This window comes from Carcharodon carcharias, chromosome 7 (genome assembly GCF_017639515.1).
Source record: "Carcharodon carcharias isolate sCarCar2 chromosome 7, sCarCar2.pri, whole genome shotgun sequence".
Taxonomy (NCBI): Eukaryota; Metazoa; Chordata; class Chondrichthyes; order Lamniformes; family Lamnidae; genus Carcharodon; species Carcharodon carcharias.
Genome location: NC_054473.1, coordinates 82,589,360 through 82,609,650, shown reverse-complemented (window position 1 = coordinate 82,609,650; position 20,291 = coordinate 82,589,360). Strand labels below are relative to the sequence as shown.

Below are 20,291 nucleotides of genomic sequence, written 5' to 3'. Positions count from 1 at the left end.
AAGTAAACTCTTGTATCCAGTTTTATAACTGCTTATTCTCGCATGAATTGAGTAGCAGGAGGGTTGCTGGGTGTTGAGACTGCTTAAGGAAGCATCAGGATTTCATGTCTCATTTTCAAATTTATGAAATTGGCAGCTGTGATCAGGAAAGAAGCTTCAAAGAGTGTGTTTGATAATGGCGGTAGCCATCAGAGCTGCTACACGGGCTGGTGGGCTGCTCAACATTGAAATGGAAATCTCTTCACGTACATTTTGAGCCTCAATGTGGTGTTCAGTTGCCCCCTGGTGGTAGGGAGCAGTTATAACTTTGGAGGAACACTGCAAGAAGGGCATCAGAGACACACCTTGGGCCTGTGGGTTGCCTGTGTCTTTTGTGCGAGTTTCTGATAATGGTTGAGGTACTACCACTGACATTGTGCTATCTTATGATTATTAACTCTGCACACTACCATGCATGGAACACTTCCTGAATAAACAAACTAAGACGCTTATCCTGCAGATAGCAGTTCTGGCATTGGGAGAAGCAGTAAACTTATACGACGTCAGTGACATTGTCATGGTAGCGTAGGGGGAAAGGAGAGGTTACATTGGAATTTTTTAGGAAATGGTCTTCAGAAAAAATTGAAAACCTGTGTTTTTTTTTTAAAAGCAGAGGGAGGCCTTCATTGGTTAAAGTTGCTTCACGCCAGTAGCTTTTTGCACTTCCAGCTCTTGCAAGGCCTCTTTCATATGCTCCATTTTCCCCTCAGGGCCTGTCCTTTCGGAAAGGCACACATCAGTTATATAGTGCCTCTCATGACCGCTCGGTGAAGGTATGGAATGTCGACCAGAACGCCTATGTTGAAACCCTGTGAGTATCTATGATCAGGCTGGGATTGTTAGGTTCCAGTTCTGATTGACAGCTGAGACGTCAGTTCAACCTGATAGTTTAAAAATCCATGCAAACTTAATTAGACACTACATTAATAGACAATTAAAAAGAGCCCATCAGACCTATTCTATTACAAATCATCATCTCATACTTGAGGCACCCAGCTGGGTTTGGATATTGTTCCTGAAGTGACATTTTTCAAGAACTTCTTCCCCTTTTTATACCCATTTTATTGCTCATGCTTGAGACGTCTACAATTCAGTTGTCAGCAAGTTTCAGCTTTTGACCTTGGGTCAAATTTAAACTTGCTGGACGTTTTATGACCCTTAGGAGAGGTTGCTGAGCAAAAACAATTCTCGAGCTGTGACCTCACTAATATCCTGCCCATTGTCTACTATCGCTAAGGGTCAATAATATTTCATTATACAAGCCTCTGCTGCACTACCTTCCTGTTTATTACTAAAGGAATAAACTTCTATTTCTTGTTTGTTAGCTTGATAATATTTTTATCCTGTGTCAAGGATTTCAGAAAGACCCATTTAATCTACTCATTCTTAGGTTTTATCTCTTCTGCCATTCTGCCTTGGTTTCAATAAAAAACTACACAAGTGAGAATGTATATATTGTTCTGGTGACACTGAAGCCTCCAGGTCTGTTTTTCTCTTTCTCACAGGCAATTGTGAGCAGACAGACCATAACCAGGCAGCAGCCCCCACACCCGGCACAGCGCCTGGCTGGCCGCCATCCCCTGCCTATGTGCAGTTGTTTGAATGTTTTGATTTTGTTTCTGGGTATTTCAACTTTTGGGTTATATGGACCAATGTCGGATGTTGCTGCCTCTGGTGGTACCTCTTCTGGGTAAGTCCCAATACCTTCCTACTGCCATTTATCTTCAGGCCACCAACTGTAAAGTAAAAACACCTTAAGTCAGCTGCAGTGAAACACTGCCTGCCTTTGAAGCCCTGGAAAAGGAGTTAGGTTAGAATATGGTCTGCCAAGTCTTGATTTATGCACAGAGAATGCAGGATGGAGGAATTCCTGCAAAGAAAGAGATTAGTGCCATTTGCAATCTCAGGACATTCCAAAATGCTTTGTAGACAATGAGACACTTTGTGAAGTACAGTCATTGTTGTCATGAAGGAAACATAGCAGCTAATATGTGCGCACCAAGCTCCCACAAATGGTAATGAAGCAACCAACAAGATCATCTGTTTTCAGTTTTGGACAAATATTGACCAGGACTTGTGGTGAACTTCCTGCTCATTGAACCTGAGGATCTTACTGTTCACCTGAGAGCTCACATGGGTCTTGGTTTTAACCTTTCATTCAAAGATGGTACCTCAAACAGTGCTGCATTCCCTTGGTACTACACTGAAGTGTCAGCCTTAATTTTGTGCTCTGTCTCAGTTTTGAACCCACAACTTTCTGACTCAGGTGAGTACGATGGTTTATTTGGAGCTTGGGTGGAAGTGACGCTCAGAAACGCAGTTAGTGCTTGGTGCTGTCCTCGATTACTTTTTTTCCAATTCAAACAGGTTTGGCCACCAGGATGCCATCACAGGACTGGACAGCCTTAGTCGAGAACGCTGTGTTACAGCGGGGGGAAGAGACCGGACAATCCGTGTTTGGAAGATTGTTGAAGAAGCACAGCTTGTATTTCATGGTCATGAGTGAGTAGTTGCATGCATGGTCACGTGTAAATTGTGAGCTTGCATGTGCAGCACTGCACCATCTCTTGCACATCGCAGTTTTTAATTTGCTCCACCACTGGGGCCATGCTTAAACCCTCAACTCTGTAGCCCCTTCCCTAAACCTCTCCTCTCTAGCCCACTTTCTTCTTTTAAGACACTCCTTAAAACCTACCTCCTTGACCAGGCTTTTGCTTGTCCTTATGTAGCCCAGTGTCAAGTTCTGTTTGATAACGTTCCTGTGAAGTGCTTTGGAATGTTTTACTATGTTAAAGGTGCTATATAAATGCAAGTTGTTGACAACTAGGTTCAGACCTGAGGAATGATTACATGGGTAAGGTGCTGGAGGATAGTGGTTAATGAAAAACCAGCATCAATACATTCAGAAGAGAAGTGTGGAGAGAGAAACAGATGAAACGTTGCAGATTAGGGTTTAATGAAGTGTTTCTGAAGCACTGCACTTGCCTGCAATTGAACTGAAAATGTGAAACCTGGCAATGTGCAGTTCACAAAGACTAAAAGGTGTATGGGAGGCACTGGTTATGGTACAGATTCAGCAGTTCAAGCTGCAGTATATTTACCTTAGTATATATTGTGGAGAACAAGCTTTTTCCATAGTTTTTCCAAATTGGAATCATTTTTTGGCTGTAAATCTTCTCCCACGAACTTGCTGGAGACTGGCTGCTGACTGGGTCAGCACTGGAGTGACTGAGCAGGTCTGAATTAGAACTGGGGACAGGGTGCTCTGCCTGTACTGGGTATAGGCTGCCGTGAGCTTGGCCTGAGTGCACCCGGATGAAAGGGGAGCAAGCAGCAGCCTGATACCTTTGCTCCTTGAAAGCAGAGAGAATTTGGTTCTTGGTTCCAACACCTCACTGATATTACCGCACTACTCTTGTAAAGGAGAACAATGTGATGTAAAGGCACATCACTTCTCCTGAGCAAGAACCAGTCAGTCGATAGATTTCAAATATATCTCTCTACAGCAGGATTAAATGTGCAAAGTTTTATTCCAGTGCTAACTTTCTAACTAATTTAATTCAGTTTCATGTTCATTATAATCTTGCTTTCTGGTTCATACTCCCTTGGCTTCCATTCTCACCTTTACAAGTGGTTGTCTTTCACTGTTGATCTCGATATAGAATGTTCATCAATTTCACACCTGCTGGCTCCCTGAGCACTCTGGTGTAATGTGAAAATTCTCTACTTAGCACCTGTCATTTAAAGATTAATGCTGCATTCACATTCCACTGACAGCTCCCACCTTGCTGGCAGATAAATAAACATGCCAATTCTTCCTCCTTATCCCGAGCTCTGGAGGCCAATGCTGTGGTTTTCTGATTGCCCAGTTATTTGCGAAAGTCCAGAGGTTGATTACAAAATTGTGACCTTCAGACAATTCAATTTTGTCTCCTTTTGTCCAGTAAACACTGATGTGGTACTTCAGAGTCCAAACAGTGGCACTTCACCTTAACCTGTTTTAAAGTGGAACAGTCCCTAGAAGTTCTCTTTTTAGCCTCTATTTCTGTTTTCTGTAAGGAAGCTATTTTAACCTTGCACAGAAGCACTGGTTTGGCCTCAACTGGAGTATTGTGTCCATTTCTGGACACAACAGTTTAGGGAGAATGTGAAGGCATTACAGAGAGTGCAGAAAAGATTCATGCGAGTGGTTCCTGGGGTGACGAACTCCAGTTACATAGATTGGAGAAGTTGGGACTGTTTTCCATGAAGTAGAGAAGGCTGAGGGGAGATTGATAGAAGTATAGAAAATCATGAGTTGTCTAGACTGAGTAGGTAGAGAAACTGTTCACATTAGTGGAAGGATTGAGAAACAGAGGGCACAGGATTTAAGGTAATTGGCAAAAGAAGCAATGGCAACATGAAAAACTACTTCACTGAGTGAGTGGTCAGGACTTGGAATGCATCGCCTGAGAGTGTGATGGAGGTAGGTTCAATCGAGGAATTCAAGAGGGAATTGAATTGTTATCTGAAAAGGAAGAATGGTCTATGGGGAGAGGAGCCAGGGGATTGGCACTAGGTAAATAGCTCCTTCGGTGAGCCAGCACAGACATGATGGGCTGAACGGCCTTCATTCTGTGATCATTTGGTGGCTTTACTTGAGTGCAAGTGCTCTGGAGATTATTTGCAGTTACAGCCTAATGCAGTTGCTAAGCAGTGATTATCTGAATTAGCATCAACACAATCAACCTCTGGATGCTTCAGTGTCTACATTCTGTGTTAATTCAGAAGCACTGTCGAACTCTGTAACCTTGCCGACTTGATGTTGCCAATCCTGTCATCGGCACTTGATTTTCCTTCTTTCAGCCCCCACCCTGCTGATTGACTCTCCCCACAAGGCGTTGAATTTTCCTGGGCCACCTCTGGTTTCTCGGGTGAATCAGTGCCAGCTGGCTGCTTAACCCTGGCAGGTGTCGTAACAAAGTCAAGTCCTGCCCTCCTTTGATATGTCATTTCTAGCAGGGACCGCTGAATGGCAATGAAGAGCAGGGATCCTTTTTTCCACCCCACCATTCTGTCTAGGGGCTTGCAGGAAAGTGAGCAGAATTACTGTTTAGGTTGTTACTTAATATACTAGTGTCTGTGGAGATGCTTCATTTAAACTTCATATCTGTCAGAGTGCTGATGCTGTAGGTATAAAGCTGTAACAGGCCTTTGGTACTGAATGGGTTAATTATATCCACAGCTTAGTTGAAAATCTTTTGAAAGGCTAATGCCGGTGAAGGAGAGACAGTGAAGAGAAGCCCAAAGATGAAGGTGCTGGTGTTTTTGCTGTGAAATCTATCCTCGTCTCTGATTGAGTTGGTTATCACTTTGGCTTATCTCACCCGTGCTTCACAGAAAAGTAATTTTCTCAGCTTGCTCACCCGCTTTCCCTGCCCTCTATTCAAGCCTGACCATGGACATCACTAATTCAACATTCTTAAAACACTGCATTCAAAGAAGCCGTGCAGCTTGAAGCGAGGTGCCTGACAAGTTTGCTCGATGTGTCCTGTTAGCATGTCTTTCGCATCAAGATAACTTGTGGTTTGCCTCCAGTGGCCGCTATCTGTACTGTAAACAATTCGCTGCGTCTCATCTGAGGGCAGTGTTGACTCTTGAAAATGTGAGGCTGCAGTTGAGCCATAGAGTCATAGTCATGCAGCACAGAAACAAGCCCTTTGGTCCATTGTGTCCATGCTGGCCATCAAGCACCTATCTATTCTAAGCAATTTTCAAGCACTTGGCCCATAGCCCTGTATGCCATGGTGTTTCAAGTGCTTACCTAAATACTGCTAAAATGTTGTGAGGGCTCCTGTCTCTACTACCCCCTCAGGCAGTGTGTTCCAGACTCCAACCACCAACTGGGTGAAAAATAAAATAAGATTTTAATTATGAAGATGGAAGGGTGGGGCAGCACTGACTCCTGAACTTAGCCTTCCATTTGCCTCTGTCTAAAAGCAGACCCGCTCTCCATCTGAATGTAACAGGGAGAAGCAGTACTCAGGCAGCACACTCCTAGTACAAGCCCGAGTGCTATTATCATGAGAATTCTGCGGCTAAAGGAAATCAGGGGATCTAACTGTAAACAGAACCAAAATGAGGATTGTTGTTTAAAAGGGGAGAGTCTGGCTGCCAGAGGCACAAATTGTGGCACACTGCTTTTAAACGACTGGAGCTGCAGCTGTTTTTCTCAAGTTTTGAAATCACTTCCAGTTGATGGGCAAGGAACATGGGAATTGAGGGCCAAAATAAGAGCAAGGTCCATCTAGTTCATCCTCTACCACCCTGGTAGGTGCATGATACATGAGAGAATGGAGTTATTCACTAATCATTGCAGTCAAACTCTATCAGGTAGTCTGCAGTTGACCCAGGAATGAGGTGACGGAAACATCAGCAGTGGAAAACTTTGGGACTCACAGGTTCAGTTATCATTTTCTCTCTAACATACTTCTCTTGAAAATACTTAGCATTTCAAATTGGTCATATACTACAACCCATAATATTTTCTGAAAGTAATCTATCTAATGTGCATTTGAACGAAGGGAGCCTGACTTGCTCATTGAAATGTTTCTGCAGATGTGTTTTAAACTGGCGCTGTTTAAGTGCGGGCCATGTTCTCTGGCTCTGGTGTTATGAGCACGGTAAAATTGCAGCCCATTGTCTACATTCTTTAGTTCCTTCAGAATTTTCAAAAACAGTTATCACCACATCACTCTCCTCCAGTGAAGGCAGTGCCCAGCACATGCACCTCTCCTCCAGTGACTCCACTGCCCAGCACATGTCCCTCTCCTCCAGTGACTTCACAGCCCAGCACATGTCCCTCTCCTCCAGTGACTCCACTGCCCAGCACATGTCCCTCTCCTCCAGTGACTCCACTGCCCAGCACATGTCCCTCTCCTCCAGTGACTCCACTGCCCAGCACATGTCCCTCTCCTCCAGTGACTCCACTGCCCAGCACATGTCCCTCTCCTCCAGTGACTCCACTGCCCAGCACATGTCCCTCTCCTCCAGTGACTTCACTGCCCAGCACATGTCCCTCTCCTCCAGTGACTCCACTGCCCAGCACATGTCCCTCTCCTCCAGTGACTCCACTGCCCAGCACATGTCCCTGTCCTCCAGTGACTCCACTACCCAGCACATGTCCCTCTCTTCCAGTGACTCCACTGCCCAGCACATGTCCCTCTCTTCCAGTGACTCCACTGCCCAGCACATGTCCCTCTCCTCCAGTGACTCCACTACCCAGCACATGTCCCTCTCTTCCAGTGACTCCACTGCCCAGCACATGTCCCTCTCTTCCAGTGACTCCACTGCCCAGCACATGTCCCTCTCCTCCAGTGACTCCACTACCCAGCACATGTCCCTCTCTTCCAGTGCCTCCACCGCCCAGCACATGTCCCTCTCTTCCAGTGACTCCACTGCCCAGCACATGTCCCTCTCCTCCAGTGACTCCACTGCCCAGCACATGTCCCTCTCCTCCAGTGACTCCACTGCCCAGCACATGTCCCTCTCCTCCAGTGACTCCACTGCCCAGCACATGTCCCTCTCCTCCAGTGACTCCACTGCTCAGCACATGTCCGTCTCCTCCAGTGATTCCACTGCCCAGCCCATGTCCCTCTCCACTGCCCAGCCCATATCCTTCTCGTCCAGTGACTCCGCTGTCCAGCCCGTATCCTTCTCGTCCAGTGACTCCGCTGCCCAGCCCGTATCCTTCTCGTCCAGTGACTCAACTGCCCAGCCCATGTCCCTCTCCTCCAGTTATTCCATTGCCCAGCCCATGTCCCTCTCCACTGCCCAGCCCATATCCTTCTCATCCAGTGAAGGCACTGCCCAGCCCTTGTCCCTCTCCTCCAGTGAAGGCACTGCCCAGCCCTTGTCCCTCTCCTCCAGTGAAGGCACTGCCCGGTGCATGTCCCTCTCCTCCAGTGAAGGCACTGCCCGGTGCATGTCCCTCTCCTCCAGTGAAGGCACTGCCCGGTGCATGTCCCTCTCCTCCAGTGAAGGCACTGCCCGGTGCATGTCCCTCTCCTCCAGTGAAGGCACTGCCCGGTGCATGTCCCTCTCCTTCAGTGAAGGCACTGCCCAGCCCTTGTCCCTCCCCTCCTTCGGTGAAGGCACTGCCCAGCCTGTGTCCCTTTCCTCCAATGAAGGCACTGCCCAGCCCGTGCAATTGATCTTCACAATCTTTAAAATGATGAAAGGCTTTGATAGAGGCAGAGTGGTCCCAAGATCAAAATTATAGGCAATCCATAAAAGGTAGTCACCAAGAAATTGAACGGGGAATTCAGAAGAAACTGCTTTATTCAGAGAGTGGTGGGTACTACCCCAGGGGCTAGTTTGAGATGAATAGTATAGATGCATTTAAGGAGAAGTGAGGTGAATATACAAGGGAGAAACGAGTTGAAGGTTGTGCTGATTGTGCTAGATGAGGGATGGAAAGAGGCTCGATGGAACATTAACATTGTCATGGACTGGTTGTGTTGAATGGTCTGTTTCTGTCCTCCATATCTGGTGTAGTTATCCAGTCCATCGATCATTCTGTTTCCTCTTGATAACTGCAGTATTTTTTTGTAATGTGGCCACTGAAACGACACAGTGCTCTAATTTGGTCTGATTAATGAATCATAAAGTGGCAGGCTTGCCTCACTTTACAGTGTAGTATTTGAATACATTAAAGGCCGTATATAAATACAGTAGCTTCAACTTATTGTGAATGGAGGAGGTGCATTGCCAGTGGGTTGAGGGTGTCTCGGGGAAGGAAGTTGGAGCAGTCCATGCCAGTGGGGTACGTTGTGGAGATGCAGTACCAATGGATTGCATTACTAACTTGGGTGGTGTGGGGTGGTGGTCCTGAGGTCTTGGGTAGCTGACATACAGCACAAAGGAGAGCAGTGTAATTTAAAGCCCCTCATTTCTGTGGACAGTCAGTCAGCTCTGATGGAGCAACTTCAGATGTGTTTGTCGTTACAGCAGGATTAAACTTAGTTCAGTATGAACTTTCTAACAGTAATTCTGTTGAGTTCTCTACAAACCCCCCTCCCATGTTAATAATGCAAGGTGCATTGCAGAGCCCTGGGTAGCTGAAATAGAGGACAACTTCCATTTAAAGCAATTTGCACAATATATACCTTCATATTGTTAACTTGCTTTTGCCAGCAGGAGGGCAGTTTTCCCACTGCTTTACCCTGAAGAACCTGACAGCATAAAAAGAGATGAGCTCCACGCCTTCAGCAGAGTCCAAGACCTAACTTTATTTTTCTCTGCCTCCTCTCAGTCAGAAGAGTGGTGGTCATTAAACAGCAAGAAACAACAGGCTCCTCCCCCCCCCCCCCACCCCCCCACTCCCCCCCCCAGCAGCCTCCCCACCCGATGGCTGCCTCAAAGACACAGGTTTACAGCTGAGTGCTGCTGTCCCAATGTCCAACATTGATGGGAAAGTCTCTAGAAACTGGCTTCTCCCTCTGATCATTTCTTACTCTCTGTATCAGCATGCTAACTGTACTGCTCTGTTTGTTACCCAGGAGTTCCATTGACTGCATACAACTGATAAATGAGGAATACATGATTTCTGGAGCTGATGATGGGTGTGTTTATTGCCTGAAGTGCTGGACTTCTATCCAGCTTTTAATTTTTAAAAAAATATTTGAAATAAATCCTTTTGCTTACATTGAGGGCCATTACGTTTTATATCTGTTGACCTTTTTGTGTTCCAGCTCCTTGGCTCTTTGGACAGTTACCAAGAAGAAGCCTCTGGTGACAGTCAGGAAAGCTCATGGTATCCATGGAGACCCAGGGATACAGCAGCCAAATTGGATTACCTCTGTGGCAGCATTGCTGAACAGTGATTTGGTTGTCTCAGGTACTTCAAGCTGTGAGATACTGTTTTAATGTTCCTTGTGTCTTTTAGTTTTCATCTACTAGAAGTGACTAACCCCATGTTGTGCAGATATTTCAGCAACCAGGCTGCTTCATTCAGAATATATAGAATTGCCCTTTGTTCCTCCTCATTCCATTTTGGTCACAGCATTCTCCTAGCGAAGTGGTTCTACATGCTGCTCTTGTGAAGTGCCATGGGGCATTTGAATAAGTTAAAGGCTCTATATAAATGCAAGTTGTTGTTGACATCAGATTTCAGGGCATCACCAGCGATAGAGCGATTATCACCAGAATGTATCATTTTCCTGATTTCAGACTTTTCATGTCTTGAGTCTGGTTTTGGTCCCTCTGACCAGGAGCCAATGAGTGTATTAAAAGGTTGGCTAGCTGGAATACACAGCAGTCACTCAACACCTAGAAGAGACTGGCAAGTGCACATTTTGACAAGATGCTTCAATTTTTATCTAGAAACTGAATGACATTACCCAGTTCCGAACTATAACATTAACTCTGTTTCTCTCTCCAAAAATGCTGTCAGATCTGCTGAGTTTTTCCAGCATTTTCCGTTTTTATTTTAGATTTCCAGCATCTGCAGCATTTTATTTTTATGACATTCCCCTGTCTTCCTCTTTCAGATGCTAATGGATAGTTACAAATCTCAGCTGCAGCACAACCGAGAATATGGCGTTATATGCATAGCAAGCTGCCACATGTGTTTTTCACAGCTCTTTGCTGTAATTAATTGGCCTGTTAATATTGCCGTGCAATAATCTAGTTTAATTTGATGATTTCAGGTTCACAAGATTCTAAAATCAGACTCTGGAAGTGTGGAGAAGGTTTTAAGACACTAGAGCCGCTGTTTGACATTCCCATGGTAAGAGAGAGACTGTACAGGATCTTGTGTGTCTAATGGGTTACTGTTCTGACTACTGCCACTAGCTTCCAATATACCAGAGTTAACAGATTAAGCCCAGGGATCCATAAGCTGAGAGCTTTCCTTTACCCCTCTAGTTAGTGTGCACCTCTCTTGAAGTGACCTGTGCTGCAATAGATGGCAGCCCTTCTGTACCTGAGCCTTATGTGAGAGTATCACCAGGCTTTTCAACGAGGGGCAATGGGATTGTTGAGACTTTTCCTGACCATACTCATATCCGTGCACTTACTCTTAGGGAGGCGATAATAGTGACTGGGAGCAGTGAACCTGAGCTGGTTTCTTTTTCCAAATTGAGGAGTGAGGGAGTGGTAAAGCGCTGTATGCACTGCCCCTACTGCCACTTTGCCTGAGGTCAGCTAACTCTGTGCTGACCAGGGATCTAACTTGGAACCGTTCCTAATCAAAATGATGCAATACTCCACCATGGTGACCATTGCAGATAGCTTCTTTATTTTGATTGTGGCAGGGGGGCTGGAATTTGAAGAAATTTTTTAATGGAACTTATTTTTAAGCATTGCACATTTTGTGCAGAGTGTGGTACTCTGGACAGAAAGTGCTCCTGGACTCCCCTTCCCCTTTAAGACTGTATTCTTGTGTCTTGTTTCTCTTGCACAATTTCACGATGGATTCGGGTCCATTTGGAAACAGGTACTGATTACATTCACAGTGCCTATTCCCCAGTGGAGCACTGCTCAAACATAGGACTTCAGTTCATATTGGAAGAGACCCTGCTGTCAATTGACCTTAAAATAACAGTGCCAGCACAGTTAATTAGTTCAGTTAATTAATGCAGCAGTTACTGTCCAAGTTTGCTACCGCATTATGGTTTCTTAGCTTTCAGCTGGGGCCAGTATGGCCTGGTTGCCCTTGTTAAAATCTTGTTTCTTGGGTCACTGAGTTGCTCTCGGGCCTTGCAATTAAATCCTCCATCAGAATCAGGAAATGTGGCTGTGTAAGGCCACTTAAACTCAGCAGTTCCTTAAAACTTAAACCTGCACAATAGATTTCTCAGCTCATCCTGATAAAGGGCAGACATCATCCAGCTCTTTTTCCTCCACCCTCACCGCTGCCCCCACTTCACCCCTAGTTGAGTGTAATCTGTTTGTTTGTTGAAGAGTAATTAGTGATGAGTTATGGTGGGAAAATGTATTTTAGATAAGGAGGAGTTGGAGAGTAGGATGGGGTGGAAAGGAAGGGGAGAGGTAGCCTTTTTGCAATGGCGACAAGGATGATGTTGAAGGGGAGGTTACCTCCAGATTTGTTTTTGTGAAAATGGTCACAACACTTGTGGCATGGGTGTGTTTGTCCCCTGATTTGCCCCCTGTTTTCTGACCTCCCTCAGGCTAGCTCTTCCCCTGCCATGATCCATGGGGTGAGATGATAATCTGCTGCTAATGCTGGCAAACAGAGCTACAAACAGCTTCTTTACAAACGTGCAGGTCCACACTAGATAACCTAATAAATAAATAAAAATGCACACAGGACTGAACCTCAAGAGATTCAGTTTGGAAGTCCCAAAGATTGAAAATGTATTAAGAATTAGGAGCAGGTTTAGACCATACAGCCCCTTGAGCCCGCTTTGTCTCAATACAATTGCAACTAATCTTATGCCTTAAGTCCTTTTCTACCCAAACCCCCATATTCTTTGGTCCCCTTGGTCACCTCACAACCATGTCTCAGTATTGGCAATTAGTTCAAATGCATTTATCAAGTTTGTGCCACTAGTTAGCCTACCTCATTAGGAATGCTTCATGCATTCAGATAAAAAGCCTTTTTTTTAAATCACCATCCTTTTCATGGACTTTATTCACTGATGCACTATTGTCATTAAACTCTGTTACTCCCTGTCCCATCTTTTTTTTAACCCAGGTCACTACACTAATTCCTCAACTGTCCTCTTTAGGTTTCTAAAATTCCTTTCACCTGACCCGCCCTTCCTTTAGTATATAGTTTGAAGCCCAACCCCTAACCCTGGTTATACAATTCTCCAGGACACTGATCCCACGCCACGAGTACTGATGCCAGTATCCCATGAATTGAAACCCCTCCTTCCTACATCACGGCTTTGAGCCAGGCATTTCATTCTGCAATCTGCTTGACCCTATGCCAGTGTGCTCAGGTATAAATCCAGAGATGATCACTTTTGAGATTCTGCTTAATTTAGAACCCGGTTCCTCAACCTCCTTCCACAAATCCTCAATCTTATTTCTCCCTATGTTATTGGCCCCTATGTGGATCACGACAACTGCACCCTCCCAAGCAAGTTTCTTCTCCAGCCCTGAGAAAATGTTCCAAACCTGGACAACTGGGCAGGTAATGCAACCTTTGGAATTCCCAGTCACGGTTGCAGAAAACAGTATCTGTTCCCATAATGATTATGTCCATGATCACTGCCACGTCCCTCTATACTCCATCCACCTGAATGGGGCCATGGTCAGTTTACCCATCCTCCTTACAGTCCTTGTTCTCTTATGACTCTTCAGAACTCGAAGCATTAACTCTGTTTCTCTCTCCACGGATGCTACCAGACCTGCTGAGTATTTCCAGCACTTTCTATTTTCATTCCAGCGTCTGCAGTATTTTGCTTTTATTTAAGTACCTCATACCTGTTGGACAAACACATGGCTAAGGCTCTATCGTCACTAGATCCTGCACCCCATACCTGCCTGACTCTCAGTTGCACTTTCCTATCCCTGACCATGGACCACTTCTAAAATTCTGTTTAACCTAACGTGTGTGATTGCCTCCTGGAATAGTATCCAGATAACCCTTCCCCCTCTCTGATGCCCTTGGTGTCTGCAACTCTGCCAAAGTTCCTCAAGCTTCAGACACTTGCTACAGATGTGGTTGTCTGAGAATGCAATGCTGTCCACAAACTCCAGCTCCCACATGCTGCAGCTTTAGCAGAACACCTGCTCTATCATGTGAATCCAAATTGTTTACTTACTTTAATTATTTAAAATTAATGTTAATTGATTACTCAAGTTCTAATCATTAGTTGAACTAATTTATTAATCTAATGAAGTAATAGTAGATTACAGATTCTTACTTTTGAGTTTGACATACCACCTAGCTTAAAAAGTAAAAATAAAATTGCAATACTTATCAACATCAGCGCAAAAGATAAGGCTGAAGCATTTGCTACAATCTTGAGGCAGAAGTGCCGAGTGGATGATCCATCTCGGCCTCCTCCGGAGGTCCCCAGCATCACAGATGCCAGTCTTCAGCCAATTCAATTCACTTCACATGATATCAAGAAACAGCTGAAGGCACTGGATACTGCAAAGGCTATGGGCCTTGACAATATTCCGGCAATAGTACTGAAGACTTGTGCTTCAGAATTTGCCACACTCCTAGCCAAGCTATTCCAGCACAGCTACAACACTGGCATCTACCCGGCTATATGGAAAATTGCCCAAGTGTGTCCTGTACACAAAAAGCAGGACAAATCCAACCTGGCTAATTCCCGCCCCATCAGTCTACTCTCGATCATCAGTAAAGTAATGGAAGGGTTCATCAACAGTGCTATCAAACGGCGCTTGCTTAGCAATAACCTGCTCACTGATGCCCAGTTTGGGTTCTGCTAGGACCACTCAGCTCCTGACCTCATTACAACCTTGGTTCAAACATGGACAAAAGAGCTGAACTCCCAAGGTGAAATAAAAGTGACTGCCCTTGACACCAAGGCAGCATTTGACAGAGTGTAGCATCAAGGAGCCCTAGCAAAACTGGAGTCAATGGGAATCAGAGGAAAATTTCACCACTGGTTGGAGTCATACCTAGCTCAAAGGAAGATGGACATGGTTGTTGGAGGCCAGTCATCTCAGCTCCAGGACTGCAGGGTAGTATCCTAGGCCCAACCATCTTCAGCTGCTTCATCAATGACCTCCTTCCATCATAAGGTCAGAAGTGGAGATGTTCACTGATGATTGCACAATGTTCAGCACCATTTGCGACTCTTCAGCTACTGAAGCAGTCTATGTCCAAATAAAGCAAGACCTGGACAATATCCAGGCTTGGACTGACAAGTGGCAAGTAACATTCACACCACATAAGTGCCAGGCAATGACCATCTCCAAGAAGAGAGAATCTAACCATCGCCTCTTGACATTCAATGGCATCACCATCATTGAATCCTCCACTATCAACATTCTTGGGGTTACCATTGACCAGAAACTGAACTGGACTAGCCATATAAATACTGTGTCTACAAGGGCAGGTCAGAGGCTGGGAATCCTGTAACGAGTAACTCACCTCCAGACATCCCAAAGCCTGTCCACCATCTACAAGGCACAAGTCAGGAGCGTGATGGAATACTCCCCACTTTCCTGGATGAGTACAGCTCCCAAAACACTCAAGAAGCTGGACACCATCCAGGACAAAGCAACCCGCTTCATTGGCACCCCATCCATAAACATTAACTCCCTCCACCACCGCCGCATAGTAGCAGCATTGTGTTCCATCTATAAGATGCACTGTAAGAATTCACCAAGGCTCCTTCGACAGCACCCTCCAAACCCATGACCACTACCATCTAGAAGGACAAGGGCAGCAGATAGATGGGAACACCACCACCTGGAAGTTCCCCTCCCAACTCTTTCACATCCTGACTTGGAAGTATATCGCCGTTCCTTCACTGTCACTCGGTCAAAATCCTGGAATTCCCTCCCTAACAGCACTGTGAGTGTACCTAAATTACGTGGACTGCAGTGGTTCAAGAAGGCAACTCACTACCACCTCCTCAAGGGCAACTAAGGATGGGCAATAGCCAGTGAAGCCCACATCCCATGAATGAATAAAATAAAGCTAATCACTTGTCCAAGATTCACTCCTTGATTTTTTTTGTTGAGTTTTGAAGCTCCAGCTCTCCCTCTCCGTTCCCTTCCCATCTCCAGCTCCCAACCCCTTTGCTACTGCTCAGCTGTGAACAGTTAACTGACCAGAGAGTAGTGGCAGCAAATGCAGAACCTTTTATTAGGGTGGCATGGCCCTTTCGATGGGGAAATCCAGATCTGTGATGAGCTGATCATTTCCTTGGAGAGGAGAAAGTTGAGAATAGATTTGATAGAGGTATTCAAAATCACGAGGGGTCTGGACAGAGTAGATAAGTAGAAACTGTTCCCTCTCAGGAAAGGATCGAGATTGAGAGGGCACAGATTTAAGGTAATTGGCATAAGGAGCAACAGCAACATGAGGAAAAACTTTTTCACACAGTGAGTGGTTAGGCTCTGGAATGCAGTGCTTCAGAGTGTGGTGGAGGCAGGTTCAGTCGAGGCTTTCAAGAGGGACCTGAAAAGGAAGAATGTGCAGATCTACAGGGAGAAGGCAGGGGAGCGGCACTAGCTAATTGCTCCTTTGGAGAACCAGCACAGACATGACAGGCTGAGTGACCTCCGCCTGTGCTGTAACCATTCTGTGAAAGCTAACAGCCTCTTCCTGTCTGCTTCTTTCATAGGTCGGCTTTGTGAACTGTTTGAAGTTTTCCAATTCAGGTGACTTTTTGGTGGCTGGTATGGGGCAGGAGCACAGGTAAGGGGCATGGGTCATGAAGCGTATCTTGATCTCTGTCGATGTCAGCCACTTGGATTTTCCTTGGGAATCTCTGGTGGAAAATCGGTGAAACTCTGGAGAAATGGAGTGAATGGCTACAAAAACATCCAGTGTACATCATTTCTCCAAAGTTCTGTCAATCTCCCATTGACCTTGTAGTAGGAGTTACTCTGGCCCTGTTGAAATTCAGGGCTGGCAAGCTTTGGATATTGTTTAACCCATTTCCTGTATTTCCTGCTAATGGTCATTTCAATGATAAAATGCTCTATAAGAACAGAAGGGTTACACCATGCAAGGCACAAATGTAATATTCTCTCATGTGGCATTGTGTAATTTAAAGCCACGCATTCTAATTGTGAAACAGTTGCTACTTATTCATTGGTGGGGCTCTTAGCTGTTTGGTTGTGATTTTGTTTGTGGCCTTTGAAACATTTCCAAACAGACAACCTGTTAAAAATATATATCCACCAGAGCATAAGATCAACTGGTATCAAATGTTAGGCCAGATGATGAGCGTAATGGAAGGTTTATGGAAAGGCTATGCATGAGATGTTTGTGTTGGATGGACCCACACAAAGGTGGAGCAGAGCCTGGCTTGTTACTGATCATTGACTGAAAGCGAGTGGAGCTGTTATCAGCAAAACAATGTGACGTTGAGGTGTGCCACTCCTTTAGGAGGTCTGATGAACAGTTGGTTTTGAGGGACCTGCCACCCCTCCAGCACCCACCTCACCACCCCAATGTTCTTCCTACCCCAGCGTTATTAGCTGTAGATGAGAGTGGCGCACAAGGGCGTGGCATCTACTGAGTAGGGTGAGCATTTGATGGGCTTGCAGTGTTTCTAACCAACCAAACCCAGCATCACAACTGCTGTGTGTATATTCCTCAAACTCGTGTGCTTAGGATGGGAGAGTTGGTTGTAGTGCCGTATGATAAGGGAGGGAGGAGCTGGACAGGGCTCCCACTGTTAATCTTTATCCAGTGCGCTTGTACATGGCGGGTGGCTCGGCTGGGTTGTGATGCTGCACTGTTGAATAGCCTGCCACCTTTCCACAGGCTTGGGTGTGTGTATGAAGCAGTCATTTGGGTGAGCTGGTCAAAAGCAGCTGCTGCCCACAAGGGATGAGACCTTTCCTCCCCTCAAGTCTGCACCATCATTCTATTCGATCAGGGCTGATCTGTACCTCAACTCCTTCTCTTCATAAATCGTGATAGCTTTACCTAACAGCTGTATGCCAGCAAACAAGTGTTTGCACAAGGAAAAGGGACTTTCATTAAAAAAAGGCTTTAGAGAAAGAGGAGCTTTAAATTATTTGTCAGTTCGTGTAACTTTACTACTGTGCAGTAATACAAAGTGACTTGTTCACAGCAGAGTTTCACCTGTGCGATCTTCCAACATAAGCTGTAAATATACTTTTTAAAAAAATCCCCCGAGACTAATCATTGATAAGATGGCAGTAGATTATGTTCCGAAGCTGACACGATTGTCTGACTCCTCGGTATAAGGATGCTGCCTCTTTGAGCTTTTATTACTGGATGTTGTTGGTTACAATCTTTGGTTTTGATCTTTTGGAGTGTTTGTTCTACACCGTCAATATAATTATTTCTCTCTGGCCTGAATGTGATTACTTGCAGCCATCATTACCAGAGGGTGTGTTGAGACCTGTGCATTAGGGCATTTTTCTGTGTTAACTTGCATTTATAAAGCACCTTGATTTTAATGAATGCTATAAGTAAGGGATGTACTTGGCTCCTTAATTTGTTAGTCAAGGATAAAGAAAGAACTTGCATTTCTATGGCACTTCTCACAACCTCATCCAATGAACTCATTCTGGACTGATTGGCAGTTGGGACTGTGAAGGTGTCACCAGTGTTTCTGGGAGTACTGGTCAACCAGTATTCTAGCTGGTGACCTGCTGACAAATGATTGTGTATGATTGGCTCCTGGGGCTAACGTATCTGCTGACACTAGCAATGCAGGCTCATGTGAAGAGTGAACCAATTGGTAAAGTATCAGAGGAATAGCAGTGACTATGGAACCACATATAGAAATAGGCATGAGTTTAAATTTAGTTCTCAGATGAAGTCGACAATTCTTGGGAGCTTTGCTTTCATGTTTTTTGGCTGTATCTGAACTGTTCCTAAATTCTGTACAATGGAATAAATTCTGTACAATTGAATAAAATTTCTACTTTTCATTGCAGGTTAGGCCGCTGGTGGAGACTAAAAACAGCTAAGAATGGAATCTGTATTATCCCACTGAAGAAGACACAGACCAAAGAACAATCCGGGGACAGCAAATAGCTGTGGTGTGATTAACTTATGTTTATGCTGGATCTTCCACACTCCACCTTGGTGACTTTGAAAGTCTATACTTTGTGAATAAAATTGTGGTGAAATTTCTTGACTTGCCATGATGTACATGCTGCTACATTTAATCCTCTTCCAGAAAAGATTGTGGCTTTCTCTCCTCCTGACACTGTCTACAAACCTTTGTCCAGGCTCAGCTTTTTATACTTGCCTCGACCATTTTCATCAGAGATTGTTCTGATCACCCATGGAATTGGGACTCGATGAGCAATCCAGAATGCAAGAGACTGCAGGAGCAGTTTGGACTTCAGGCAAAGATAACTATTCTTTCTGAATTCTTATTTTGGTATTGATGTTTTGATATTTGATTTGTTTTTTTTCTAGATTCTGCATCTTGAGAATACCTTATTTAAACAAAGGCATTTTGAAATGGAGAAACTTTAAAAAAAAATCAAACTTTGGTTCATCAACAAGTGAGCACCAGTCTTGGCGTGGATAGGTGCAGGTCAGCATATTGAAACCAGGCGAATCTGCAGTAAGGCTTTATGTAATGTGTTGGCAAAGGCAGTGCTCTCTAAAGTGTGATATGCACCTTGTGTGGTGCTCTCAATTCAGCTTGACTTGCTCATCACTTCTAATTATACCCAGTGTTAAACCTGTTCCACTGGAGAATCTGCCATTCTTCACTTGTGTTTGAGTTCACAGTGTCAAAGGAGCGGTGATCTGTAACCAGCATTATTGCAATCTACTGTGGAACAGTCAAATGCTTCTTCCAGAAACAGCCTACATTCGGAGCGTAATCTGTAATTAGCTTGCTGGAGTACACAACTTTATAGATAGCAGCCCAGATCTTCCCTTTCGTGAAGGGTTGTACCCCAGAGGGTGCGTCAGGGTGGGGAAAACCCTTCAGAAATCCCCAAGGACTTCTCAGCAAGGACTGCATGGCAATTGCCCGGGAGGTTTCATTGGGCAATTACCCAGAGTCTGCAACCCTCCGATACTCTGAGTTAAAGTTGGAGACTTTGGATAGTTCTGACGTATTTAGCAGAAGGAAAGGTTTGAAGGATTAAAAGCAGTTCTAACATCTGGGTAAATACACTACTGACTCCTGACTCCCCACTGGACCACCTGACTTGCTCCAACCCAACCTACCACCTCACCCACTAACCTTACACACTTCTCTCCTTAAGGTGGCTGAGCCATCTGAACTTGAGGTACTAGCTGTCATATTCTGGTAAAGGTTGGGGGGAGGGGAAGGACATGGCTTCATTTCCCCCAATGCTCCTACACCACAAGGGGAGGACTCCAGGAGCAGCTACACTCTACGTTTCTCAGCAGGCCTGGGTCGGAACTCCAGGTGAGAAATGTGGAGCTTTGGGCTAAGGTAAGAAGGTACGAGTGGAGTGGAAATCCAACGGTGTATGCCACTGCACAGAAGATTCAACCCATCTTGTCAATTTTTCACCTACCTTTACACTTTGCACTAGAGACTTGCACTACGGGGACAATGATACAGTGTCCCATTTTAGTGTGTGTTTTGATCCAGAGTGCCATTACTGGGAGC

At 45.1% G+C, this 20,291-nt stretch overlaps 1 protein-coding gene across 2 annotated transcripts in view; it reads left to right on the top strand.

Annotated features, from left to right (window-relative positions):
- The window catches only part of rrp9 (ribosomal RNA processing 9, U3 small nucleolar RNA binding protein), a 38,822-nt gene extending 20,003 nt beyond the window's left edge, over positions 1 to 18,819 (top strand). The window contains exons 9-15 of one of the 2 annotated variants that reach the window (XM_041192530.1): positions 750 to 850; positions 2,407 to 2,541; positions 9,579 to 9,641; positions 9,771 to 9,916; positions 10,728 to 10,807; positions 16,323 to 16,359; positions 18,622 to 18,819. In XM_041192530.1, coding sequence (XP_041048464.1) covers positions 750 to 850; positions 2,407 to 2,541; positions 9,579 to 9,641; positions 9,771 to 9,916; positions 10,728 to 10,807; positions 16,323 to 16,359; positions 18,622 to 18,626 — 567 coding nt within the window. In that variant the 3' untranslated portion in view covers positions 18,627 to 18,819. Of the gene's footprint in view, positions 1 to 749; positions 851 to 2,406; positions 2,542 to 9,578; positions 9,642 to 9,770; positions 9,917 to 10,727; positions 10,808 to 16,322; positions 16,397 to 18,621 lie in introns of both variants that reach the window. The other variant, XM_041192529.1, reaches the window with a different exon arrangement.
- Positions 18,820 to 20,291: the final 1,472 nt, after the last annotated feature.